Here is a 27627-nt window from a genome sequence, read left to right as displayed (position 1 = left end):
TATTTAAGAAGTTTGAGTATTAAGGCATGGTGCATTAATTTTATATGCAATTTAGTTGCAATAGAAACATTTTAGTGAGTATTTCTAGCATCTGCTTTAACTTTGTTTTTCCTTTTTGTTGCTTTCAGTGGATTTTCCAGTTTTTTGGTTTTTTTTTTTTTTTTTTGGTTGTTATTGTCTTTAAATAGAGTCCTCACCCTGGTTTCTTTCTTATCTCTTTTTTTAAAAATCATTATTTAAAAACGGTTTAAAGTCATATATTTATTTAAACTTCTGTTTTAAAACATCTTAAGATCTTATAGCAAATAGTAGCTATTTTGATAGTAGAATTTTTTTAATTCATCAGTATGTGTTTAAATCAGGATTATTTAGTATCTCGACTAGCCAATTTTTAAAGTAAGATTTAATTCTGAGACATCATTAGCCTTATACACATAAAATTTGACTTTTGAAATGTGGGTCATCTTAAGTATGTGCTTGTTGGAGACAAGACTTGTGAGTATTCTGCTTCCTGGGTGATAGCGTAGTTTTCCAGTATTTTACTTTAAGATTGGAAATGTTGCTTATGAGATAATTTTAAAGAAGAATTTCTTCTCTGTATCTTAACTTTTTATATCTCTACAAATTATCTTTCATCTTGGTGAGGCACATATTGAAGCTTAATTTCAGTTTTAATTGGGACATATCTAGGTAGGCATTTGTGAAATTTACAAGTTTGTAGTGCATATATCCACTATTAAAGTATAATAAAAATCATTTTAGTTTTTGCTTCTCATTATGCCGCATAGTACTACACTTATCATTTTGATATTTAGTAAAAAGAAATGTGCTGCATGCGTTGAGCATTTTTCTGCAAGTTTTTTTTCCCCTGATATGCTATCTCACATATCACAGGCCTTATTTTTTGAACATTTGAGCAAAAGAAAGAGATGAAACCTCATACAAACCCCTCCAAAATATGAAAATGTGGGGTTTATTTGTGCTAATGCTCTTCTTTTGGAAACATATTTATTAAAGGTAAGGTCAATTTATTGATTTAAACCACATTGTACATAAAAACTTATTATTCATGATTAAGATTTGTAAGACATTGTTCATGAAAGGAAAGATCAACTTTTTAACTTGTGGAATGAAGAAATTTATCTGAAAGTGCCAGAAATATTAAAATTAATTATTCTCCAGTTTTCCAAAATATAAGAGGATAATTTTCTGATGGTATTTTATGCAAAAATTTGGTCTAAAGCTTTGATATTATAATTTTCTAGGATCTTATGGTTGGTGATGAGGCAAGTGAATTACGCTCGATGTTAGAAGTTAATTACCCTATGGAAAATGGCATAGTACGAAATTGGGATGACATGAAACACCTATGGGACTACACATTTGGACCAGAAAAACTTAACATAGATACCAGGAATTGTAAAATTCTACTCACAGAACCTCCTATGAACCCAACCAAAAATAGAGAGAAGATTGTAGAGGTAAGATTTTAGATGGGTTGTGCATGTATATGTTTCTGTGATGTGATATTAAAGCAAATTTATCTTACCTCTGTTGTTGAGAATAAAGGAAATAAGAGTAATTGTTACTTTCTCCCAGATCCTGTTTATTGAGCACCTAAGTATATGTTAGTCATTATAAGTAGAATATACCAGTAAACAAAGCCAAAATCCTGCTGCTATGGAATTTACCATCTAGCAGGGGAAAATAGACCAAAAAAAAAAGAGTTAATTGAATGGTTTATTAGAAGATACTAGATGCTAAAGGAGGGGTGGGAAAGAGTAAGGGAGATCGGGCATGTAGGAAGGCTGCATTTTTCATAGGTTGTGATAGTACGTGTCTGTAAGGTAATATTTAAATGGAGGGAGTTAGCCAGTAACTAACTGGGGGAAAAGCATTCCAAGCAAAGGGAGTAACCAGTATAAAGGTCTTGAAATGGGACCAAGCGTGGCATATTAGTCAGCAAGGAAGCCGCTGTGGGAGAGCAACGGGAGATGAGGTGCGAGGAATAATGGGGCTGAATCATCCAGGGCCTTGTGGGCTCTTACAGCAGATTAGATTTAAACTCTGAGTGAAATGTAGGGCTACTACAAGGAGGAGCTATTACAGACTGAGGTTTCTATGGCTCCTGTGTTGAATGTAGAACATAAGGAGGCAAGCGTAGAAGAAAGACGAGTTTGGAGACTTTTTCAGTTATCTAGACACCAGATAATGATGGTTAGGATTAGGGGTAATAGCAGAGAAGGTAATGAAAAATGGCCAGATTGTTGCTCTGTTTTGAAGGTAGGGCCAAAAAAAGATTCCGATTTCTTAAATACATGTGATAGAGAGGTAACTGAAAGTTTCACTTGAGCAAACACTGAGAGTAGAACAGGATTTGGGAGGGAGATGGATCAGGAGTTCAGTTTTGGACATGTTAGGTTTTCTTTAGACATCCAAGCAAAAATGGTTACATGTATAAGGTCAAGTTCAGGAGAAAAGTCTGAGGCTGGGGGTATAAACTTGGGAGTCACGAGGATATAGATAATATAGTTAACCAAAGAAGTGATAGCAGACAGTGGGGAGAATGCTGAGGGCCAGGGAGATGGGAGGGCTCGGGAAGGGAGGTGGAAACAGTAACGAGGTAGGCAGTTAAAGAGCAAAAAGTCTGCGTTCTTAATACTTGAGATGGGTAACTTTTCAACAGTTTTCTTTCATTTTGTTATATATGAGGTAGGAAATTTTAATTACTTTGGATTTTATTAGCTTTCCAGATACTGCTTAATGTAAGTAAATGTTTTGTTTTACTCATTGACTATGTTGAGATGTTGATGGAAATTTTAGAAGAGATTTAAAATTTTTGTATTTTCAAATTTTGAGATTGTGGTTTTAGCTACAGAATCCATAATCATTTCTTATGGTTCATATTTTGTTTTTTATTTTTTTTTCTCCTAGCCACCCCTGAAACTATGAAAGATGGGCTTTATTGTATTTATATTTTAATTGTGCTTTATACTTTCTAAATGATTTATTGTTACTAATCATTTGTAACAGATAAGTGGTCATTTATAATTGCTCTTTATTTTTACCAATGCATTGCAAAAACAGAGTGTAGAGATATTTTTGTATTAAATCAAGAGGTTACCAGACAAGGAGACCTCTTCCAAAAAAATAATACAGTAGCAGAATGGAAACCAAGTTTTCTTTCAAGTGAAAATTAAGGGAGATGGCATTTGCTATGTAGTGGATAACATCATACCTGTCATCCACTAACTAACTATTTGACTAGGACAGATTTTTTTTTTAATCTGCAGAAATGACAAGAATTAGTCTTACTACACACTCTAAGGTCTCCTCTTCGTTTAATGCTCTTTTTTACTTGTAAATAGAAATTTGACTATGACTGATAATGCCCCATTTTAATCTCATTCAGGAAGTTGTTTCTGAGCTACAAATACTTCTTAATGATCTTATGAATAAAAATAAATTTTGACAGACTGTCAAATTGATAAATGCAAATACAGTTGATAAATGCAAATGACCTTTGAACAACACAAGGTTAAGGGTGCCAATCCCCCTCAGTCAAAATTTGTATAAAACTTTATAATTTGCCCTCTGTATTCCAGGTTCTGCATCCCTGGATTCAGCTGATCTTGGATCATGTGATGATGTAGTATTCATTTATTGAAAAAAATCTGCAATTAAATGAACCTGCACAATTCAGAATGACCTGTGGTGTTCAAGGGTCAGCTGTATACCATTTTTGTCCCTGTAGCAGGAGGATAAAGGATGATGGAATAGAATACTAGTCAGAAAATTTAGTTGCTTAATTGATGAGTTTGTGTTTCAGAGTTATAAAATTTATTTATTTATTACGATTAAAAATTTTTTTTAAATTTAGTTTTATTGAAGCATGATTGATTTACAATGCTGTTTTAAGTTTCAGGTATACAGCATAGTGATTGAGAGGTTTTTTGTTTTGTTTTGGCTATGGCATGCGGGATCTTAGTTCCCTGACCAGAGATCGTGCCCTCAGCAGTGGAAACATAGAGTTTTAACCACTGGACCACTATGGAATTCCCCAGAGTTGTAAAAATTTAAATTGTATATCATTCTCATTGTGATCAGTTGTAAAATTTCTAAATATCAGATACTCGTAGTGGTAGTCTGCACTGCCAGTCAGTGAATGCTAACTGTGGATGACAGAGAAAATCCTACAGAATATTCCTGGCCAACCTGCGATACAGACAATGAGCAGCATTGTGAGCAGAGAGGACGTGAAGGAGCCCCTCATCCCTGCAGTGGACCTCAGCACAGGGTGGAGTGCAGCCTTGCTCCACTGGGGAGCTCAGACTCAGCAGCTGAGCAGCTTCTGGATCTGCCAGCATTCGAGAATTGTTTAGTCTTGTTTCCCTGCTGTACCGTTTATTACCTGGAGGTAGAGCCACAGTCTTGCTTGGCCCAGGTTGAGGTAAAGGGATGGGAAGGTTGGCAGTTCAGTAGTTTGTGTAGTTTGTCTTTGAATTAAAAGACATTTCCCTTAAGGGACATGAGTTCAGAAAGTCTTGTTCAAAAACAGAACACTTTGTTTCACTCTAATCTGCCATTAGCTAAAAACTCTCAGAAATCTTTGCTTTGTAGCACTTAAGAAATGCTTGGGGACTGTGTGTATTTTAAAAAAAAAATCTGTCCTCAAAATTAGGGCTCTCTGACAGCAGGACTTTAATAGAGGCAAGAAACACCTGAAGAGAATGGAAGATTCTTTTGGGTCGTTTGATTCGCAGCTAATCCACTCTGGCCATCAAGAAAGCATATATTAATACATATATATTACATTATAATGTAATTTCTAAATACTAATATTTTCCCTTTCCTTTTGCACTTTCAGGTAATGTTTGAAACTTACCAGTTTTCTGGTGTGTATGTAGCCATCCAGGCAGTCCTGACTTTGTATGCTCAAGGTAGGTAAAGCTTAACTTTCCGTATCATTAATTCAAAAACATTTGTTACGTGTATTTTATGTCGGAGGAATTTGATTTCTCAGGAAGTTTTAAGTCCCAGAAAGCTCAGTTTTATATATTTGTATTAATTCAAATATTCCACAGTTTGTCAAATAAAATATACACATTTTTATTTTCTTTACTAAACAATGAAGGACTTAAGAAGAAACTTCTCAGTTTTTTTTTATAAGTAGGAAGTTTCTTTGGAGAAGGCAATGGCACCCCACTCCAGTACTCTTGCCTGGAAAATCCCATAGACGGAGGAGCCTGGTAGGCTGCAGTCCATGGGGTCGCTAAGAGTTGGACACGACTGAGTGACTTCACTTTCACTTTTCACTTTCATGCATTGGAGAAGGAAATGGCAACCCATTCCAGTGTTCTTGCCTGGAGAATTCCGGGGACAGGGGAGCCTGGTGGGCTGCTGTCTCTGGAGTCGCACAGAGTCGGACACGACTGAAGCGACTTAGCAGCAGCAGAAAGTTTCTTCTTTTAGGCAAATTAAAGTAAGAAAATTTTTGAAGGGAAAAATAAACATGGAATCTGTTCTCAGAATTGTCAAGAGTTTAAAAAAGCCAGAAAGTTTCATATAAAATTATCTTTTTAAAATACATAATAGATTTAAAGGAAAAGGCAGACATTTGAGCGTACCTTCCCAACTTTTGAAGTGGGTTTAATGGAGTGGACCTACTTTTATTTTGTTTTCCTGGTACTACCATTAGTAACTGCCTCCGTATCTACTGGGAATAAAATAGTAGCCATGTAGGGAGAACTCTGTATCCTGATGATCTTGTGGTGACCTTAAGAGGCCATCAGATACATGCACAGAGCCTGTTGGGCACTTAAAATGTAAAGATCCCTCAAGAACTTAGACTCTTAATGGGGGAAAGATACAGAAATTGATTTAGCATGTCAGAGAAGGTTTCTGAAGGAGGTGACAACTAAATGTCAAGCCTTAGTACTTAAGTGATACATGACAGTACAGTCGACCCTTGAACAGTGCTGATTTGAACTGTATGACTCCGCTTATACGTGGATGTTTTTCAGTAGTAAATAATACTGCAGTACTACATGGTCCATAGTTGGTTGAATCGGGATGCAGAGGGCCAGCTATAAATTATATGCAGGTTAACCCCCATATTGTTCAAGGATCAATTGTGTTAGGAAACAAATTTTAATATTATGGTGACCCATCTGACTCTACACATGGATGAGTGAAAATCACTTTGTCAGAATATGTACTAGGTTTTAAACCTGTCTTTACTACTTCATGTAGATACTAAGAAAATACTTGGGGAGAATTAAATTTTTAAAGAGGCTTTATTCATTCACCAATGTGGTGTGAGCTTGGCGTTCTGAGGAGCTAGTGTTTGTCTGCATCTAGGAAATTGTGTTTCATTTTTTTCAAGTAAATTTCAGAATTTATTTTAGAAAATACTTTGGAAAAATAGATACTAAAAATTTTGAATCTTAGCTTTGAAACTGGTGATTCCAGTTAGGGGGTGGAGATGGGACACTTCTGCTGAAATGAATTTTTGCTTTAATTGAATAAAATTGACCTTAATAGACATTTCTAGCAATATTCATAAATTTATTTCTGTCCAAGGAGAAGATATCCTCTCTTAACTCCTCATATTCAGCTGGTTTTGTTTAAATACTGAATTCTTAGTTTTGAGAAGTGATAATTCAGTAATTCTAATCAAAAGCACTCTTAGCTGAAGAGAACTCTTCACCTTGCATAAAAACAAGGTGGCTAAAAGCTACCAGTTAAATCAAAAAAGTAAGAAGCTACCTTTGGAACCAGGAAAGGTTTTTGAATAAGAGAGGTGACACGGTGATTCAAGAAAGTATGTTTGACTGCATTTTGTGAACAGGATTGAGGGGAATAACTGGAATTATGGAGTCTGAGTTAGAGGTTAAAATGGTCAGGGAGGTATGAATGAAAAGTTAAGAACTAGATTGAGCTTTAAAGAATCCTTCAGAATTGAAGTAGAAAGAGTGAGTAATCTAGTGCTTTAGTTGGTATTACTGGGAGCATTTTTGAATTAATGATACTGTGGATTCTTCTTTCTTGCAATAGAAAATCTCTTGTTTAAAAGAAAGCAACCTTAAGAGGCAGCATATGATTTTTTTATGAAACTTGCAAAATCAGTCAAAATTATATGAACTTAGTAGGAGATGGTTTGAATGAATGTATTCAGAGATAAATTAGATGTTTTGTGCATAGTAAAAAAGAGGGAGAGAGTCTATTCAGGGATGGGACAGTGATAAAATAATGAGCTTAAGCAGCTGTAGATAATGCATATTCTGGTTAAAAGTATCATTAGACTTTAAAACTGCTAGAAAATGTGATTTAGAAAATTTTTTTTCTGAATTAACTCTGGGACAAAAGGTGAAACACTAACTTTTATATATTTTTTGTACTTTTATATATTTTTTAAAAATTTCATTTTATTATTATTATTTTTGGTTTTGGCCATACTGCACAGCATGTGGGATCTTAATTCCACACGCCCCTGACCAGGGATCAAACCCACGTGTCCCCTACATTGGAAGCATGTAGTCTTAACCACTGCACCATCAGGGAAGTCCCCATTTATACCGTTAAATAGCACATAATGAGAAACAAGAGACTTTCCAGGTGGCGCTAGTGGTAAAGAACCCACCTGCCAATGCAGAAGAGGTAACAGACATGAGTTCCATCCCTGAGTCAGGAAGATCCCCTGGAGGAGGGCATGGCAGCCCACTCCAGTATTCTTGCCTGAAGAATCCCATGGACAGAGGAACCGCGTGGGCTACAGTCCATAGGGTCACAAATAGTTGGGCATGACTGAAGCGACTTAGAACACACACACTCACAAAGTTTAACTGACAGTGTCTTTCTTGATTTCTGGTGAATAATTGAAGTGATTCTTTGGCTAGTCAAGATGAATTAGTCTCAGATTTCTAGCTATTTTGTATCAACAGAAATTTTCCAAACAGCAGAGTTTTGAATATACTATATGACAGAAATAATAATAAAGAACTAGATTATTTCAGCAGATTCACTATTAACTTGTGTAATTACCCTTCACAGTGGTTTTCATAAAAGTTATCCATGATACAGTAGAGAATTTGACTTCAGGGGAATTCAGGAATCAAGATTAAAATTAGGATTAAAGACCATGTTGTATTTTTCAGTCCTCAGTCTGGGGGTCTGTTTCTTCCCATCACTGAGGGAGCACATGATTAGAATAAAGGTCTCACAGGAGGCATGTGAGAGAACACTGACTTCAGTGTCTGTGTGTTAGAAATAAACTGCACAGTAAGCAAATAAGAAATGCTAGCTTTTAGGCCATTTTGGTTGGTGATGTTTCTAATCAATTGTAAAGAAGCCAGCATCTTTGAATATTGAAATACTTGAAATTTGCTGGCTTTGATTTCTGATTTGGCTTTTTGTTTACAACTTCATGATTCTTCCGCAGGTTTATTAACTGGAGTCGTGGTGGACTCTGGAGATGGTGTGACTCACATTTGCCCAGTGTATGAAGGCTTTTCTCTCCCCCACCTTACCAGGAGACTGGATATTGCTGGGAGGGATATTACCAGATATCTTATCAAGGTAAGCAAAAGAGAATATCATGGAATTCGATTTTGTAAGTTTGTATATATATCTACTTAAAATTGAATGTGTCACCTCAGGATTCTAGTGAGTCTGCACCACCAGAGAAGTGGCCGAGTACTTTATTCATATAAAAATCTGTATGAGATTCACACACATGATCTTTTGTGTGCTAATGAGAGTTCATCATTACATAATTATAATTTGTCTTTCCTGAGGAATGGGAAGAGAGGTATATCAAGGAGGGAAGAAGAGTCTTAAGACTTCCTTGAACAACTTGGGCAGCCTTTCAGCCGTAAAACCCTCTTTGAACAAGATGTATATTAAAATTTATTTGTGAATGTAATTAGTGATGATATTCTTTAAAACATTGCTAGATAAAGTATATATATATAAGGCCACTCTTTGGAAGCATGTGTGGTTTTTGTAATGTGGGGGAAAAAAGATTTAGAATATTGTCTGTACCAGAACTCTGTAGTTAGTACATTCTCTCCCGGTGAGTGGTTCTCAATCAGGGATGATGCTACTCCTCCAGGGACACTTTGAAATGTCTGGAGACATTTTTGGTTATTAACATCTTTGCAGGAAGTCTGCTAAACATTCTGCAGTGAACAAGGCATCCCCCACAACAAAGGATTATAAGGTCCAATATGTCACTGGTACTACTGTGGGAAGACTGTTCTGGGTCGTGTTAAGTCTTCATATTGACATTGGGTTAGTAATAAGATTGGTAATTATAATATCATTCTAAGCCAGAATTCTATTTGAGGGTTACTGCCAAAGGATCGCCCAAGGGTTTTCTTTTGACTGTAAACACAAAGATCAGAGGATTTCTAGTTTTTTATGTGAAAAGTCTAATTTGTTTATGATGTGTATTGTGTTTTTGTTTTTCCTGTCAGGTTGAATTCTCGTTTTTGTCTATTTAACAAATACTGTTGCCCCTCTAATATGTGTCCGTCATATTTCATGATTATGGCAGTGACTGAGTAAATTGCAGATTATAGGAATCCAGTGCTAAAATATTATTAATAGATATTTTGCCCATTTATTATTCATGAACTGTAAATTCTGTCACTCCCTATGAAACTTTTCTGTGAAAGTGAAATTAAATTCTTTTATGGTGAGTAATATTCTCCTTTCTGAAATAGTAAGAGCAAAGGTTCTGCTGTCCATTGTATTTGGTATTGATGTGACATACTTAGCATTAATCCCTTTTGTGGACTTGAACTCACTCAGATTAATTGTGGACTTACTGCTGTTTTTTTGTACTAGCTGCTTCTGTTGCGGGGTTATGCCTTCAACCATTCTGCTGATTTTGAAACGGTTCGCATGATTAAAGAAAAATTGTGTTATGTGGGATATAATATTGAGCAAGAGCAGAAACTGGCCTTAGAAACCACAGTATTGGTTGAATCTTACACAGTAAGTATATCTGGTGTATGATATATATATATGGTTTTAAAGTGGGCGACAGTGACTATTGGTGTGTGCTTAAGGAGATTTTCTTGGAATCCAGTACTTTGGGGGTTTGGGTTGTTATAATTTGTATATGTATGACCTTTAATGTCTTTCTACATTATGATACTATGATTTAGTTATTTTAATAAGGCAAGAATCATATATTGCTTTTCTACTTTAGGATACAGTTAGATATGAAATATTATTTTGAGATTCTAGTACCTGGAGTCAGAGAAGGCAGTGGCACCCCACTCCAGTACTCTTGCCTGGAAAATCCCATGGACGGAGGAGCCTGGTAGGTGGCAGTCCATAGGGTCGCTAAGAGTCGGATACAACTGAGTGACTTCCCTTTCACTTTTCACTTTCATGCATTGGAGAAAGAAATGGCAGCTCACTCCAGTGTTCTTGCCTGGAGAATCCCAGGGACAGAGGAGCCTGGTGGGCTGCCGTCTATGGGGTCGCACAGAGTCGGACACGACTGAAGCGACTTAGCAGCAGCAGTACCTGGAGTAGCATTTTTCAGCATGGGTTTCACATAATGTTATTTCTCTGAGATGTTAGTAGGTATTGACAGAAATTAAAATGAAGGGTTACATTGTCAGATAAGTTTGGGGGAGAGTCAATTCACTTTATTAAAGGACTTCTCAGAACCTTTGATATGCTGATTTGTACATGATTACGGTATTCCTCAGCATTTCATGGGACTGGTATACTAAGATACTTTGGAAAATGGTCATCCTATAGGATTGCTTTAACCATTCAGTAGGTGGCAGTCTCCCTGACTTGGTATTTTCTTAATGAGATGTTCAGAACAAATGTTAACTTGAAATTGTAACTAACGATACTTAGAACCAAGTTATAGTTTGTATCAGGGGAGTTGAATTTTCAGTGTATTGCTGCCTTAAGTCTGTCATTTTCATCTGGGTATAAAGTACTTCCACACTGTGTCTTTCATCTGCTACTGTTGTTTAGTCGCTAAGTCATATCTAACTCTTTGCAACCCTGTGGACACCTGCTAGGCTCCTCTGTCCGTGCGATTTCCCAGGCAAGAATATTGGAGAGGGTTGCCGTTTCCTTCTCCAGGGGATCTTCCCAACCCAGGGACTGAACCCTTGGCAGGCAGATTCTTTACCACTGAGCCACCAAAACTGAAATTGAGTGATAGGCAATAAAAGCAAGTATTCTTCCACTATTTAATTCATATAAACAGAGCATATCATAAATATGTACAAAATAGTCACTTTAAAAATAATTTAAAATTTTTATAAGTTATGTTGTTTCATTTCAGAAGATACTGATCCAAATAGACAATAAATCAATACTTTGCAACCCAGTCATCTACAGATTTGCCCTAGGGATTCTTTCCTGAGGCCTTCTTGATAGTTCCCCTAGATTCAGAATTTATTGTCTACCTGATTTTGGAAGAAAGTGTCGTGAGACAGAGGATAAGGGAACTAGAAATACAAAACATGTTTTATCTCTCCCCTCCTTTCTCAGAATTTGAGGCAGGTTACAAAAGTATTTGTGACAAATAAACCGGGAACTGATGAAGAGGGAAAATAGTGGACAAATAGAGTATAGGATAAGGTTTGGTGCAGAGAAATTGGGAGGCATACAGTTTTAACAGTTCTGAAAGGTAAGTAGTTCCTAGGGTAGGTGGCCCTGGGTTGATCTCCAACCAGAGCTTTGAGAAAAGCCACATTGTCCAGGTATAGATGTTTTATGCTAATGATACTCTGTCATATGAAGCTTTTCCATATATCTTGGGTGATTTCATGTGGTTTTTAAAGTCACTGGATGGTTGCGTTTATTTTGTTAAATTAAAAAAAAAAGAAATTTGATTAAATTTATAAAAAGATAATTGTGGAGTTTTTGAAAGATGTGATTGTGTTGCACATACTGTATACAGTTAGAGCAAACATGGAGTAAACGTCTTTAAGAACTTGCTTTGAGATAACTTTGTCATGTTGGAAAGTGAGTTTGGGGATCTACATATAGTTATTATAATTACGTTATTTTAAACTGATACACTGTTAGAAATGTTAATGTAAAACTAATTCTGGTCTGTCGTATAGAAATGTGTCAAATGCCAGTATATACCAGCATGCTTGTTACTTAGGTCAATTCTATGAATTGTGAGAGAGTTTTTGTTTAACATTTCTCATTTAATTAAACATAAACATGATGTAACTTAAGGGTTAGCAGGGTCATATGTTAGTGGTATCTTACCAGTTGCTTAAATCTTATTTTCTTAAAATTATATTTATCTATTTAAAAATTTAATAGAACCTAGTAAGTAGGATACAACAGAACTGCCTGCTAAAAAATAGGTTAGCGTCCTTGAACTTTTTTGATTATAAGATTTTCCTTGGATTAAATGATTTGATAGAAGTTTCACACGTGATATAAAGTGTTTGATGGCAAAAAGAATAGTTCCCCAGAATAATTATTTGTTGAAAGAAATTTAAAATTTTTAATTGAATGTGTGTGCTACATGGTAAAAATCTCTATAAACTCGAAAATATGTTAAAATGATAATGAGAAGCAGCATTGACTCCGGCAAAAGTCCAGTTGCTGTGGGTGATCAGCGGTATCTGTAGTGCTCCCTTGCACACACCAGGACATCACACATTTGTGTATTGGTGACTCTTTCAAGAAATTCCTGCTATTTGGAGGCAGGACATATCATTTCAAAAGCAGAACAGAGCATGATAATAAAAACAATTATTTTAATGTATTTTACTTTGTCTTTTTTCAAAAATGTATTTCGGGAGAAATATATTGCTAATGATTTCGGTTATACTATTTCGGTTATAGTATATATACTATACTATGCTAGTATTTCAGGCATACTAGCATCTGAAGAACACTGGGAACTTTTAAAATCTTTTACTGATACCTGATTGTTCTTGGTCTCTAGCTCCCAGATGGCCGCATTATCAAAGTCGGGGGAGAGAGGTTTGAAGCACCGGAAGCTCTGTTTCAGCCTCACTTGATCAATGTCGAGGGAGTAGGTGTTGCTGAATTGCTTTTTAACACAATCCAGGCGGCTGACATTGATACCAGGTACTTTAGAAATGGTTGTTTCAAAGAAGCTTGTCAGAAATAGATAGAATATAAATAGCTAGAGTGACCAGGTTGTTGTCTCAGCCAAGTTTTTGATAGGATAACACTGGTTGTTGAATGACATATATCATTGTGTCACAAGTGCCCATTTAAACTTATTTTGAAATAATTTAAACGTTGCAAGTTTCCAGAATAGAACGGAGAACTCCTGTACACTACCCAGTTTTCCATTTTTTTGATTTTAGCATTCTACGTGTTTGTGTGCTCTCCCTTTCTCTCTCTCTCCTGTTCTTGAGTCATTTGAGAATAAATTGAATATGTGAGTCCTCTTTACTCCTTAATATTTACTTTGTATTTCTTAGGAATGAGGCTGTTTTCTTACAGCCGCAGTGCAGTTACTGAGTTCAGGGGATTGATTGCTAATGTACTTTTATCTGCCATCCATATTTCAGTTTCGTTCTCTGTCCCAGTAATGTCCTTTATACAGTTTTTCTTTTTTCTGGTAAAGGGTCAGAACTAAGAGCACACATTGTATTTAGTTGTCATGTCTCTTAGTAACCTTTTATCTGTTATAATTCTTCAGTCTTTCATGACATTGATATTTTTGCAGACTACAATTTGGGTATGAATGTTTTCTCATGATTAAATTTAGATTGTGCATTTTTGGCTGGAACACTGCTTAAGTGATGTGTCCTTCTTAGGTTATCACATCCAGGAGTGATGTCAGTTTGTTCCTGTTTGGTGATATTAGTGTTAAACTCCTAGTGAAGCTTCCTGTTTTCTCCGTTGTATCAGTTCAGTTCAGTTCAGTCGCTCAGTCGTGTCTGACACTTTGCGACCCCATAGACTGCAGCAAGCCAGGCCTCCCTGTCCATCCCCAACTCCTGGAGTTTACTCAAACACATGTCCATTGAGTTGGTGATGCCATCTAACCATCTCATCCTCTGTCATCCCCTTCTCCCGTCTTCAATCTTTCCCAGCATCAGGGTCTTTTCAAATGAGTCGCTCTTCGCGTCAGGTGGCCAAAGGATTGAAGTTTCAGCTTCAACATCAGTCCTTCCAATGAACACCCAGGACTGATCTCCTTCAGGATGGACTGGTTGGATCTCCTTGCAGTCCAAGGGACTCTCAAGAGTCTTCTCCAACACCACAGTTCAAAAGTCATCAATTCTTTGGCGCTCAGCTTTCTTCACAGTCCAACTCTCACATCCATACATGACTACTGGAAAAACCATAGCCTTGACTAGATGGACCTTTGTTGGCAAAGCAGTGTCTCTGCTTTTTAATATGCTGTCTAGGTTGGTCATAACTTTTCTTCCAAGGAGCAAGCATCTTTTTATTTCATGGCTGCAGTCACCATCTGCAGTTATTTTGGAGCCCCCAAAAATAAAGTCTGACACTGTTTCCACTGTTTCCCCACTTATTTGCCATGAAGTAATGGGACCAGATGCCATGATCTTAGTTTTCTGAATGTTGAGCTTTAAGCCAACTTTTTCACTCTCCTCTTTCACTTTCATCAAGAGGCTCTTTAGTTCTTCCTCACTTTCTGCCATAAGCGTGGTGTCATCTGCATATCTGAGGTTATTGATATTTCTCCTGGAAATCTTGATTCCAGCTTGTGCTTCCTCCAGCCCAGCGTTTCTCATGATGTACTCTGCATAGAAGTTAAATAAGCAGGGTGACAGTATACAGCCTTGACATACTCCTTTTCCTGTTTGGAACCAGTCTGTTGTTCCATGTCCAGTTCTAACTGTTGCTTCCTGACCTGCATATGGGTTTCTCAAGAGGCAGGTCAGGTGTTCTGGTATTCCCATCTCTTTCAGAATTTTCCACAGTTTGCTGTGATCCACACAGTCAAAGGCTTTGGCATAGTCAACAAAGCAGAAATAGATGTTTTCTGGAACTGTTGCTTTTTCGATGATCCAGGGGATATCGGCTATTTGATCTCTGGTTCCTCTGCCTTTTCTAAAACCAGCTTGAACATCTGGAAGTTCATGGTTCACATATTGCTAAAGCCTGGCTTGGAGAATTTTGAGCATTACTTTGCCAGCGTGTGAGATGAGTGCAATTGTGTGGTAGTTTGAGCATTCTTTGGCATTGCCTTTCTTAGGTTTGGAATGAAAACTGACCTTTTCCAGTCCTGTGGCCACTAGTGAGTTTTCCAAATTGGCTGGCATATTGAGTGCAGCACTTTCACAGCATCATCTTTTAGGATTTGAGGTAGCTCAACTGGAATTCCATCAGCCTCCACTAGCTTTGTTCGTAGTCATGCTTCCTAAGGCCCACTTGACTTCACATTCCAGGATGTCTGGCTCTAGGTGAGTGATCACACCATTGTGTGATTATCTGGGTCATGACGATCTTTTTTGTATAGTGCTTCTGTGTATTCTTGCCACTTCTTCTTAATATCTTCTGCTTCTGTTAGGTCCCTACCATTTCTGTCCTTTATTGAGCCCATCTTTGCATGAAATGTTCCCTTGATATCTCTCGTTTTCTTGAAGAGGTCTCTGGTCTTTCCCATTCTATTATTTTCCTCTATTTCTTTGCACTGGTCACTGGGGAAGGCTTTCTTATCTCTCCTTGCTATTGTTTGGAACTCTGCATTCAAATGGGTATATCTTTCCTTTTCTCTTTTGCATTTCTTTTTCTTGGGGATGGTCTTGCTCCCTGTCTTCTATACAGTGTCTCAAACCTCCGTCCGTAGTTTACCAGGCACTCTGTCTATCAGATCTAGTCCCTTGAATCTATTTCTCACTTCCACTGTATAATCGTTAGGGATTTGATTTAGGTCATACTTGAATGGTCTAGTGGTTTTCCCTACTTTCTTCAATTTAAGTCTGAATTTGGCAATAAGGAGTTCATGATCTGAGCCACAGTCAGCTCCTGGTCTTGTTTTTGCTGACTGTATAGAGCTTCTCCATCTTTGGCTGCAAAGAATATAATCAGTCTGATTTCAGTGTTGACTGTCTGGTGATGTCCATGTGTAGAGTTTTCTCTTATGTTGTTGGAAGAGGGTGTTTGCTATGACCAGTGCATTCTCTTGGCAGAACTCTATTAGCCTTTGCCCTGCTTCATTCTGTACTCCCAAGTTCAAATTTGCCTGTTACTCCAGGTGTTTTCTTGACTTCCTGCTTTTGCACTCCAGTCCCCTTTAATGAAAAGGACATCTTTTTTGGGTATTAATTCTAGAAGGTCTTGTAGGTCTTCATAGAACCGTTCAACTTCTTCAGCATTACTGGTCGGGGCATAGACTTGGATTACCGTGATATTGAATGGTTTGCCTTGGAAATGAAGTGATCATTCTGTCGTTTTTGAGACTGCATCTAACTACTGTATTTCAAACTCTCTTGTTGACTATGATTGGTACACCATTTCACCTAAGGGATTCTTGCTGACAGTAGTAGATATAATGGTCATCTGAGTTAAATTCACCCATTTCAGTCCATTTTAGTTCCCTGATTTCTAAAATGTTGATGTGTACTCTTGCCATCTCCTGTTTGATCATTTCCAGTTTCCCTTGATTCATGGACCTAACATTCCAGGTGCAGTATTGCTCTTTACAGCATTGGAACTTGCTTCCATCACCAGTCACATCCACAACTGGGTGTTGTTTTTGCTTTGTCTCCATCTCTTCATTCTTTTTGGAGTTATTTCTCCACTGATGTCCAGTAGCATATTGGGCACCTACCAGCCTAGGGAGTTCATCTTTCAGTGTCCTATCTTTTTGCCTTTTCATACTGTTCATGGGGTTCTCAAGGCAGGAATACTGAAGTGGTTTGCCATTTCCTTTTCCAGTGGACCACATTCTGTCAGACCTCTTCACCATGACCCATCTGTCTTGGGTGGCCCTACCCAGCATGGCTCACAGTTTCATTGAGTTAGACAAGGCTGTGCTCCATGTCATTAGATTGGTTAGTTTTCTGTGATTGTGGTTTTCAGTCTGTCTGCCCTTTGATGGAAAAGGATAAGAGGCTTATGAAAGCTTCCTGATGGGAGAGACTGACTGAGGGGAATACTGCATCTTGTTCTGATGGGCGGGGCCATGCTCAGTTTGGTCGCTCAGTCGCGTCCGACTCTGTGACCCCATGAATTGCAGCACCCCAGGCCTCCCTGTCCATCATCAACTCCTGTAGTTAACTCAAACTCACGTCCATCCAGTCGGTGATGCCATCCAGCCGTCTCATCCTCGGTCGTCCCCCTCCCACCATCAGAGTCTTTTCCAGTGAGTCAGCTCTTCACATGAGGTGGCCAAAGTACTGGAGTTTCAGCTTTAGCATCATTCCTTCCAAAGAAATCCCAGGACCGATCCCCTTTAGAATGGACTGGTTGGATCTCCTTGCAGTCCAAGGAACTCTCAAGAGTCTTCTCCAACACCGCAGTTCAAAAGCATCAATTCTTCGGTGCTCAGCCTTCCTCACAGTCCAACTCTCACATCCATACATGACCACAGGAAAAACCATAGCCTTGATTAGATGGACCTTTGTTGGCAAAGTAATGTCTCTGCTTTTGAATATGCTATCTAGGTTGGTCATAACTTTCCTTCCAAGGAGTAAAGTGAAGTCACTCAGTCGTGTCCAACTCCAGGGGATCTTCCCAACCCAGGGAAGATCCCGCATTGTAGACAGACGCTTTACCACCTGAGCCACCAGGGAAGTCCCTTCCAAGAAGTAAGCGTCTTTTAATTTCATGGCTGCAGTCACCATCTGCAGTGATTTTGGAGCCCCAAAAAATAAAGTCTGACACTGTTTCTACTGTTTCCACATCTATTTGCCATGAAGTGATGGGACCAGATGCCATGATCTTAGTTTTCTGAATGTTGAACTTTAAGCCAACTTTTTCACTCTCCTCTTTCACTTTCATCAAGAGGCTTTTGAGTTCCTCTTCCCTTTCTGCCATAAGGGTGGTGTCATCTGCATATCTGAGGTTATTGATATTTCTCCCGGCAATCTTGATTTAAGCTTGTACTTGTTCCAGCCCAGCGTTCCTCATGATGCACTCTGCATATAAGTTAAATAAGCAGGGTGACAGTATACAGCCTTGACATACTCCTTTTCCTGTTTGGAACCAGTCTGTTGTTCCATGTCCAGTTCTAACTGTTGCTTCCTGACCTGCATATGGGTTTCTCAAGAGGCAGGTCAGGTGTTCTGGTATTCCCATCTCTTTCAGAATTTTCCACAGTTTGTTGTGATCCACACAGTCAAAGGCTTTGGCATAGTCAGTAAAGCAGAAATAGATGTTTTTCTGGAACTCTTGCAATTTTTCGATGATCCAGCGGATGTTGGCAATTTGATCTCTGGTTCCTCTGCCTTTTCTAAAACCAGCTTGAACATCTGGAAGTTCATGGTTCAGGTATTACTGGGCCATGCTCAGTAAATCTTTAATCCAATTTTCTGTTGATGGGTGGAGCTGTGTTCCCTCTCTGCTATTTGAACGTGAAAGTGAAGTTGCTCAGTTGTGTCCAGCTCTTTGCCACCTCATGGACTGTAGCCTACCAGACTCCTCTGTCCATTAGGTTTTCCAGGCAACAGTTCTGGAGTGGTTTGCCATTTCCTTCTCCAGGGGATCTTCCCATCCCAGAGATCGATCCCAGGTCTCCCGCATTGTAGGCAGATACGTTACTGTCTCAGCCACCAGAGAAGAGCCCAGCTATTTAGCTGGGGCCAAACTATGGTGGAGGTAATGAAGATAATGCTGACCTCCCTCAAAAGATCCCATGCATGTACTGCTACAGTCCGAGACCCCAACCCTGCAGCAGGCCACCACCAACCCACACCTTCGCCAGAGGCTCCTGGACACCTATAGGCAAGTCTCCTGTGGGGTCACTGTTCTTTTCTCCTGGGTCCTGGTGCACAAGATTCTGTTGAACCCTCCCAAGAGTTTATTTCCTATTCCTGTGTAAGTTCTGGCAGCTTTATGGTGGGGTTAATGGCAACCTCCTCCAAGAGGACTTAAGCTATATCCACACCCAGAGCCCCTGTCCCTGCGCCAGACCACTGCCGACCCATTCCTCCACAGGAGATACTCAAACACAGTTCTGTCTCAGTCTCTGTGAGGTCCCTGGGTCCTGGTGCATACAAGGTTTGTTTGAGCCCGTCCTCTCCATTGTATAGGTTTTCTTTTTTTTCTTGATGTATAAGTAATTTGTGGGAGAGTACTTTCAGTAGTGTCCAACTCTCTGCAACCCCATGGACTGTAGCCCGCCAAGCTCCTCTGTCCATGGAATTCTCTAGAATACTGGAGTGGGTAGCCATCCTCTTCTCCAAGAGATCTTCCCAACCCAGTGAATGAACCTGAGTCTCCTGCATTGCAGGCAGAGTCTTTACCGTCTGAGCCACCAGAGGAGCCGGAAAACACTTTAGAGACCATGTAAATCTCCTGTTCTTCGTCAGTTTCTGACTTCCACCCCTTTTGTCATCAGTTGGTGATTTTTCCTAAGTCCATTTTTATTGTGATGGTCGCAGAGAGATGGTGTTTCTAACTCTGTCGTTGCTTGTGTGTCTGTTAGTTGGCTCTCGCATAAGGAACTGCCTTTCCTTCTCCCTTGTTTTTGTTGATTATCAGTATGGACTTGTAAGTTTATTCAGTGGATTATAATTTCTTATCTCTGCCTTATTTCATTTTGAATTGTTAAATTGTTCGTGATTTGGCCTATGAGAGCCCCTTCAGGCAGGCTTCTGTGTCCTTTGTTGTTGTTTGGTCTCTAAGCCATGTCAGGCACTCTGGGACTCCATGGGCTGTAGCCTGCCAGGCTCCTCTATTGGTGGGATTCTCCAGGCAAGAACATTGGAGTGGGGTGTTGTTTCCTTCTCCAGGGGCTCTTTGCACCCTCAGCTCTTTTGAGCACGTTCTATTTCATTCTGGTTTGTGGCACAGGATATTCCCAGCTCATCTTTAATTTTGGTTTCTGAAGAGGCTGTCAAAACTAAACAAAGAAAGGACACTCAGAAGTATTACTCTCCCCACCTGCTGTCTTTCACCATAGTGCTCCTCCCTCTGTTTCTTATTTTCTTACACAAGAGGTAGCATCCTGTAAATACTCTTCTGAGCTTCGTTTTTTTCTCTTAATACATCCTAAACAATCTTATACCACTTCCTATATGTTGTTGTTGTTCTTTTTTCCAGTGTGTACAGATAATGGCTTCTTCAGTGAATCCTGGTCATCTAGGTAGGGTTCAGTATTTATGCTGACAGATAATGCTGCAATTAATAACCTTGCGCACACTGTATCTTTGATTTGTTGGAATATATGTCCTGAAAAAAATGCCTGAGCGGGAAATAGTTGGGTCAAAAGGCAAATGCGTGTGGTTTTGTTATTGCTCAATTCCCTTCTCTTTCCTGCAGTCATGTCTGAGGACACTACAGCTTTCAGAGTTTGTCAGCATTTTACTTGCATGTCAGTCTAATGAATGAGAAATGATATCTCAATGTAATTTTAACTTGCATTTCTCTTAAGATTGAAGTTGCATATAGTTTTCTGTGTGTTGTGTGCTAAGTCACTTCAGTTGTGTCCAACTCTTTGCAACCCTTTGGACTGGAGCCCCTCCGGCTCGTCTGTCCATGGGGATTCTCCAGGCAAAGATACAGGAGTGGGTTACCATGGCCTCCTCCAGGGCATCTTCCCAACCTAGGGATTAAACCCAAGTCTTTTACGTCTCCGGCATTGGCAGGCAGGTTCTTTACCACTGGAGCCAACTGGAAAGCCCTACGGACCATTTTTATATCTTTTCTTGGTGAATTATCGGGTTGTGGCTTTTGCCTGTTATCTGTAAAATTTTTGTAATTTTTTTTTTCTCTCAATTTTTAAAGAAGTTCATTTTATTTGAGCTCTGTGATCCATTTGCAGATATTTTGTAATTTTTCATTTGTCTCTTCTGGTGTTTCTGGCCACACAAAATTTTGGTTTTATTTAGTTGTAAAAGAAGATTTATAATCTTTTATTGCAGCTTGAGTTTGAGTCACAGAAAGCTCTCCTCTTCACCCAAGTTGAGAAATTCACTCAGAAACATTTTACTAAGCAAGTGTTTACTTACTTCTTTATTTAACCCTAATGAAATAACTGCCTAATTTTTGTGGGAGGCTGGGGAACAGGACAATAATGGTAACTAGTAAAAATAGCAATTGGCTTAGAACAAGCTATAAATCTAATGGAAGATGATCAGAAGTCTACTCTAGACTTCATAATTATGATAAGTTCTCATAGTGGGAATTGGGTAGATGCTTTTGTCCCTTGATGTAATGATCATTAATAGCAAGATTGTATTTAAAAGTGCATACCTGTTGGTGGTGATTGAAGTTTAGTGATGCTAAAGCACTGGAGTCAGGTTCAGTACCCTTTCCACATTGCTAGCGTTGGAAAGTTGGAGCACTCAGATTTTGTTCTGCATGTTCAGTGTATTGAAAGCGTACATGTAAATGCTCATGGGCATATACCACATGTAGCTAGACTTCAGCTGCTTAGTTTATGTTACATTCATGCATGCATCTGCAATTAAATACAATACAAAACTTCTAGAAGCTAGAATTACAATAGCCTGAGCGCTTGAGAACCTGAAAGGAAGTAAAACCTAGAAGTGAGTTTGAATGAAGCCAAAATGGATACAACTTAGCTCCTGAGTTTTACTAAAAAGCTCCTCCGACCCTCACTTAGATTGTACTCTTAATACTTTTACTCCATATGCACTTATTTTAGGTTTGATTATCTGGTATCATGACCAACAGCATATTTAAGGAAGAAAGACAGGACTGCTATTAGAAGCAAGCACATCAGTCTAACCAAAAATAATAGCTGGCGGCCTCAAAGCAGAGGAACAAAAGGGAAAACTACAAAAGGCAAATGGAAAAATTCAAAAGCTAGAAGTGGAGTCATGGTGGAATGTAGTTTATTACAGTAGACAACCGCCTCTAAGTGGCTCCATGGAAGCACTATTACAGCACAGCCCAAATACCGCTCCTTTGTTATGTGAACTAGTCATTACTGAAAGACTTAATTACATTTGCAAGAAAATGTGTTATGTACTTTAGGAGTATTGTCATCAAAATGATATAAATATTTTATATATAGTTTGTTATCTGTTTATAGTAGTAATAGCAAGCATTCAGCCCTGCAGTTTACATGTTGGATTTTATTTAATTCTCCCAGCAACCACCTGAGGCTAATGTAAATAAAAGCAACTCTTGAGGTAATGTTTTCCTAATCTGAAACCCCTAATGAATACCTGTTGTGTCTTCCTAGATCTGAGTTCTATAAGCACATTGTGCTTTCTGGAGGGTCTACTATGTACCCCGGTCTGCCATCCCGGTTGGAACGAGAGCTTAAACAGCTTTACTTAGAACGAGTATTGAAGGGTGATGTGGAAAAACTTTCTGTAAGTATCAGTCAGTACTCCAACTGTTAGCATACTGTTAAAACCCTGTAAAATAGCTTGTGAATCTTGACAACCACCAGAGGGAGCAAGAAGTCTTCGTAAACAAATGTCTACTGCAGTCCAGTGCAGCCTTGAAAAGTAGGAAGAAGTACGTGGTTCGAGATGAGCTTTGTCTCAGCAGTCCTAGTGCCAGCTCACCTTTCTACTCAGTGAACTGAGGCAGTGGGTCCAGGGACACGTTTTGGTTCATCTGTGACAAATGCCTGGAACCAGGGTGCCTGTATCTGGGTGGGAAGAACCTGCTGTACTGTGGAGAGAGGTTGTTGGGTGTTTTTTAAATGTCATCGACATTCGGTGCTACTCTTGGACTGTTTCGTATTTCTGATATAAAATTATTTTCTGGCTGTTTTTTGCATATGTCTTTTATCTCCCCAATCAGATAGTCTCCAGTTCTTTTGCATCCGTGTCAACAATCATAGCTCTAAAGCAGACTTTAAATGAGTTGTTGATACATAGAGTGGAAAAAAATTTTTAAACCAGGGTGTAACAGTTGATGGTTATTTGACATTGATTTTTCTCTACAAACCCTGGACTGTGTGAAGTACACTATCTGTACATACTACATGCTCAACTAGGAGTCGTCTAAGTTAATCTCTGAGGTTCATATGTACACCCGTGGTGGATTCATGTCAATGTAAGGCAAAACTACTACAATATTATAAAGTAATTAGCCTCCAATTAAAATAAGTAAATGTAAATTAAAAAAAGAAAAGCAGCATAAAATAAAACATTTTAATTTTGTTTAAAAAAAATCTCTGCAGTTCATCTTGCCAACTTTGATCAGTTGTTTTAGATAATGAGATTACATCATACAGAGGGCTTTATATTTGGAGACACACTATATTACATCTTTCATTTGTAACTCAAATTATTGAAATTAAATTCTATATGGACTCATATATTAAACAGATTAAAAGACTTAAAGGAGGCATGTTGTCGAAGTACTTCACTCATCTGTGTGGTTTTATTGAGTTATACATATAATTTAAAGTCAGTCTTAGATGATTATTTAGCAAATACTTCTTGAACTCCTTCTATCTGCCAAACACTTGTCTAGGCAAAACAGTGGTGAACAAAACTAAAAATATCTGCTTTTAGTCTGTAAATAATACTTTGGTTAGTAATAAGCACTATGAGGAAAAGTCAGGTTAGAGGCTTGAAAGTGGTAGTGATTTGGGGAGATGGTGTGTCAGAGAAGGGGCCCAATGAGATAACTTTTGAACAAAGGCTGAAGGGAATGAGGAGCCTGACTCTGGGGAGAAGAATCTTCCAGGCAGTAGTAACAGTCCTGAGTTATGGGGAGTGTGTAGGAATGGCTGGACAGAGTAAGCAAGGGAGGGGACTGGGAGGTGAGTGCAGAAAGGCAGTCAGGGGACTTCCCTGGCGATCCAGTAGTTAAGACTTCACACTTGCACTGCAGGGGGTATGGGTTCGATCCCTGGTGGGGAACTAATCCCACATGCCACATGGTAGACCCCAAAAAGAGGAAGGTAGTCAGGACGCAAGTCTTGTTCAGCCATGGTAAAGATTTTGGCTTTCCTTCTATTGAGATAGAAAGTCTTGGGAGGATCTTGAGCAGAGAAAGTAGTATCTGATTTGTTTAAAGGATCATTAAGTCTGATGAGGTGAGTACATGCTTGAGGAAAGGGAGGAAGAAATGTGACCGTCACAGTATGGGTTAGGAGGCTCTCAGAGGAGGGAGGAAGCTGGTAGATGTTTGTGAAATAAATGAGGAGGTGTGAAGTGGTGTCTTAGAGGGTGGAAGAGAGAAGAGAAATGTCGCGGGGTTGCTGAGCATCTCTGAGGGGCTCAGTTGAGGTAAAGTTTAAAGTGGATGTTGAGTTTTTCTCATCCTGCGCTCAGTTGCTTGGGGGCAGGGGCAGAAGAAAGAGTTGATCAGCTGAAATGGGAGTCTGCCAAGCAAGGCAGAGATGGGCCGGGTCACTGAGGATGGTGTCAGGACATGGTGGAGAGAGTACTCACATGTGCCACTGAGCAGGTCTGAGGAGAATTCCTCCTCATGGGGCTCTGTAGACACCATGGACCCAGAGAGTGGTGGCTGGAATGGCCAGAAGGGCGAGTTTCTGAGGGTCTCTGGAATGTCAGTAGTGAGAAACAGCAGCCCGTTGCAAAAGCTGCAGGGGCAGCGGTGTCCTCAAGGGCTAGCCAGGTTTCCCCAGGTGCAGGGTGGCCAGAACACAGCCCCAGGCCAGACCTGGCTGTTTGATAAAGGAAGCTTTTGGGAACGTGGCCAAGCGGACTCTTGTCGCCTAGTGTGCCACCTGTTGTCACACAGTCTCTGGCTGCCTTTAGCTGTTGCCACAGTAGACCCCGCAGAGCTTCGAGTATTTTCCCTCTGATCCCTGTAGAAGAAGTTTGCTGGCCCCTGCCTAGGAGTAAAAAAGTAACTAGAGCAGTTAGAACAATAGGTTAGCCTCAGAATTAATCAGTAAACAGGTGTTTTTCTATGTCCTATGTTATGATAGATCGTACAGTTCACGTATGTGACATAACGACAGTTAAGATGACATAGTTATTTCGAGTTTTTTTGAACGATTTGTGACTTTGTAAATAAAACTGCTACTTCATTTTAAGGTTTCTCTTTCATGTGTTGACTTACCATACAGAAGGAGGTCTCTCCTTGTTAGACAGCTGAGAGTGGCTACAGAGTGCAAAGCTTTTCCCGCTTATCTTTAATTTTGTTTACTGTGTTCATTTTTTCCAACATCATAATTTATCTTGACCATATTTGGCCTTGTTTATTCAAACATTCATTTGAATTTGAGACAATAGAAAGTGAGCTTTGCTTATAAGAACTTAAATCTTACTTTGTTGCCTGGGACTACAATCATAAGGGCATGAGACCTTGAAGAAAGTACAAGTCTTCTTATCCCAACTCTTCACTTGATAGCTGGCTGGATGATCTGCCGGTCAGTGAGACACCTGTCACAGTCAGTGCTCCAGTACTTGGGCTTTTGGTAGGGTGACCGTGGAATTCATTGTTCATATCAGGATGGTTTTGAGAGTGATGAGGGGTGCAGTTAACGATGGGGCCACAGGTGTAAGCAGGGAGTGTTCTAAACACACTGGGATGGATTTGCGATCTCCTGACTGTGAGTTGGGTCTCTCCTACACATGTATACATCATAGGACCTTTATGAGAATTTAAGAAAAAGTCATTTTCTTAAGATAGAAAACACCATGCACGTGTGACATTTTTCTGTCTCCTCTTCCGTTAGAAATTCAAGATCCGCATTGAAGACCCGCCCCGCAGGAAGCACATGGTTTTCCTAGGAGGTGCAGTTCTAGCAGACATCATGAAGGACAAAGACAACTTCTGGATGACCCGACAGGAATACCAAGAAAAGGGTGTTCGTGTGCTGGAGAAACTCGGGGTGACGGTTCGATAAACTGTGAAGCTGGTTCCCATCACGCCCTAATGTGCTTTCTTTTTTTCCATTACTGCCAGTCTTTGAACTCATTCAGCTCCAGGACCTGGAAGAGGCCTGTCTGTCTGTGCCCTCTGACTGGAAAGGTCAGGTTTTATTCTGGTGTCTTGTGGAAGCTGTGTTAAATTTGGGTTAGTGTGGGTGACTCTGACTGTTTAATTCTGCCACTTCCCTGCGAACACAGGAGAGGGCAAGGGTCCTCTCTCTGCTGCTTTGTTTCTTCGGTAGGCATTTAGATCATTCCTGTAGGCTTCCTATTTTCACTTTACTGCTCTAATGCTGCTAGTTTTAGTCTTTAGCACACTAGGTGGTATGCCTTTATTAGCATAAGAAAAAAACTTTAACAGGAGCTTTTACATATTACTGGGGTGGGGGTGGTCAGGACTGGGTGGGCGGCTGCGGAACCCTCTGTGGAGTTTCCTCTGTAGTGTGGTGCTTTCTACAGTTACTGCTGCAGCTTTAAGTACCTTAAAGCTTCTGGTATTAACATTTTAGGGAAATGGTAGGCTCAGAACTAAACTGTTTGGGTGGGTTTTTGTGTGGAGGACAGGGGTAGTCTTTTGATATTCATTTTTTGATTTTTGAGCTTTTCTGCTCTAGGGTACGGGAGATGAACTTTATTTACAATACTTTGATTTGGCGGGTTTTCTTCTACTTTTGGTCTGCCTGGAACTGTTTCTATCTGATGTAAAAAGCAGGTGTAGTGTCCCGTTATTATGTGGTTTGGGGATTTTTTATTTGTTTTTTAAAATTAACCATGTCAGCTGGGATTAGACTCCCTAGAATCTATCAGTGGAAAAGTAACATTGAAAAAATGCTTTTGGAAATTCAAATTTCAGACAAAAAGTGCTTAAGAGCTGGTATTTTTTCTAAGTGCTTCTGTTTATACCAGAAGCATTAAGGTAACCCAGTGCCAAGTACCATTCTTAAAAAATTCTTTTATATAACCGACCAGTGCTTATTTAATAAAAACAAGTAGATACATATAAATAATTACTGGCAGTAGGTTATAATTATTGGGGTAAAAATAACATTGAAATATAGGACTTCCTGCCAGTTGGGTAATTTTCACTAATTTTCTTTTGTTGTTGGTATGTTTTGATTTAAAACCTGAAAGTGGAGTAAAATATGACTATTTAAAATGTTGGCCCCCCAAAAATCAAGATTTAGATATGTATTTGTACTGAAAAAACTAATCATAACTACTAAATCTTAGCCATCTTAGGCTTGAAAGAAAAGTTGGTATTTTGTAAATGTTAGCAGACTTTCCTGTCAGAAAAGCATATTTATGAGTCCTGTCGGTATTGCTTGGTATCTGAAAAAAATATCAAATAGTACCCAGACTTGAATTCCTTCTAAATTGAAAAATAAAGTAATAAGAGATTATATCACTTCTGTTAATATTATGTATTTTTTGTCTCTTTTACCTCAGTTTGAACAAATAAAAGAAGTTTGCCTGCATGCTGGACATGCTTCAGTACACATGAATAAGCCTATGAATAATGTCTGTAAGATTTTAGGGACATGGGTGTCACAGTTACTTTGGAATTCTAATATGTCCCTTAATTATGTACTTACCAATCCCCCTAGACTTTTGAATACTGAGTTGTTAAAGGACATAAATGCAGAACTAGTATCTACCAGTTGTTTAT

General features: G+C 39.0%; 1 protein-coding gene across 1 annotated transcript in view; it reads left to right on the top strand.

Moving 5' to 3' along the window:
* ACTR2 (actin related protein 2) overlaps nt 1–27366 on the top strand; it is a 38746-nt gene extending 11380 nt beyond the window's left edge. Inside the window, exons 3-9 of the mRNA XM_069583011.1 lie at nt 1266–1481; nt 4868–4940; nt 8441–8577; nt 9850–9999; nt 12956–13101; nt 22334–22466; nt 25766–27366. Coding sequence (XP_069439112.1) covers nt 1266–1481; nt 4868–4940; nt 8441–8577; nt 9850–9999; nt 12956–13101; nt 22334–22466; nt 25766–25936 — 1026 coding nt within the window. The 3' untranslated portion in view covers nt 25937–27366. The remainder of the gene's footprint in view (nt 1–1265; nt 1482–4867; nt 4941–8440; nt 8578–9849; nt 10000–12955; nt 13102–22333; nt 22467–25765) is intronic.
* The last annotated feature ends 261 nt before the right edge of the window (nt 27367–27627 follow it).

The sequence above is a fragment of the Ovis canadensis genome, chromosome 3 (genome assembly GCF_042477335.2).
Source record: "Ovis canadensis isolate MfBH-ARS-UI-01 breed Bighorn chromosome 3, ARS-UI_OviCan_v2, whole genome shotgun sequence".
NCBI classification, from domain to species: Eukaryota; Metazoa; Chordata; class Mammalia; order Artiodactyla; family Bovidae; genus Ovis; species Ovis canadensis.
Note: the sequence above shows the minus strand (reverse complement) of the source record. Positions and strands in the feature narration are given on the sequence as shown.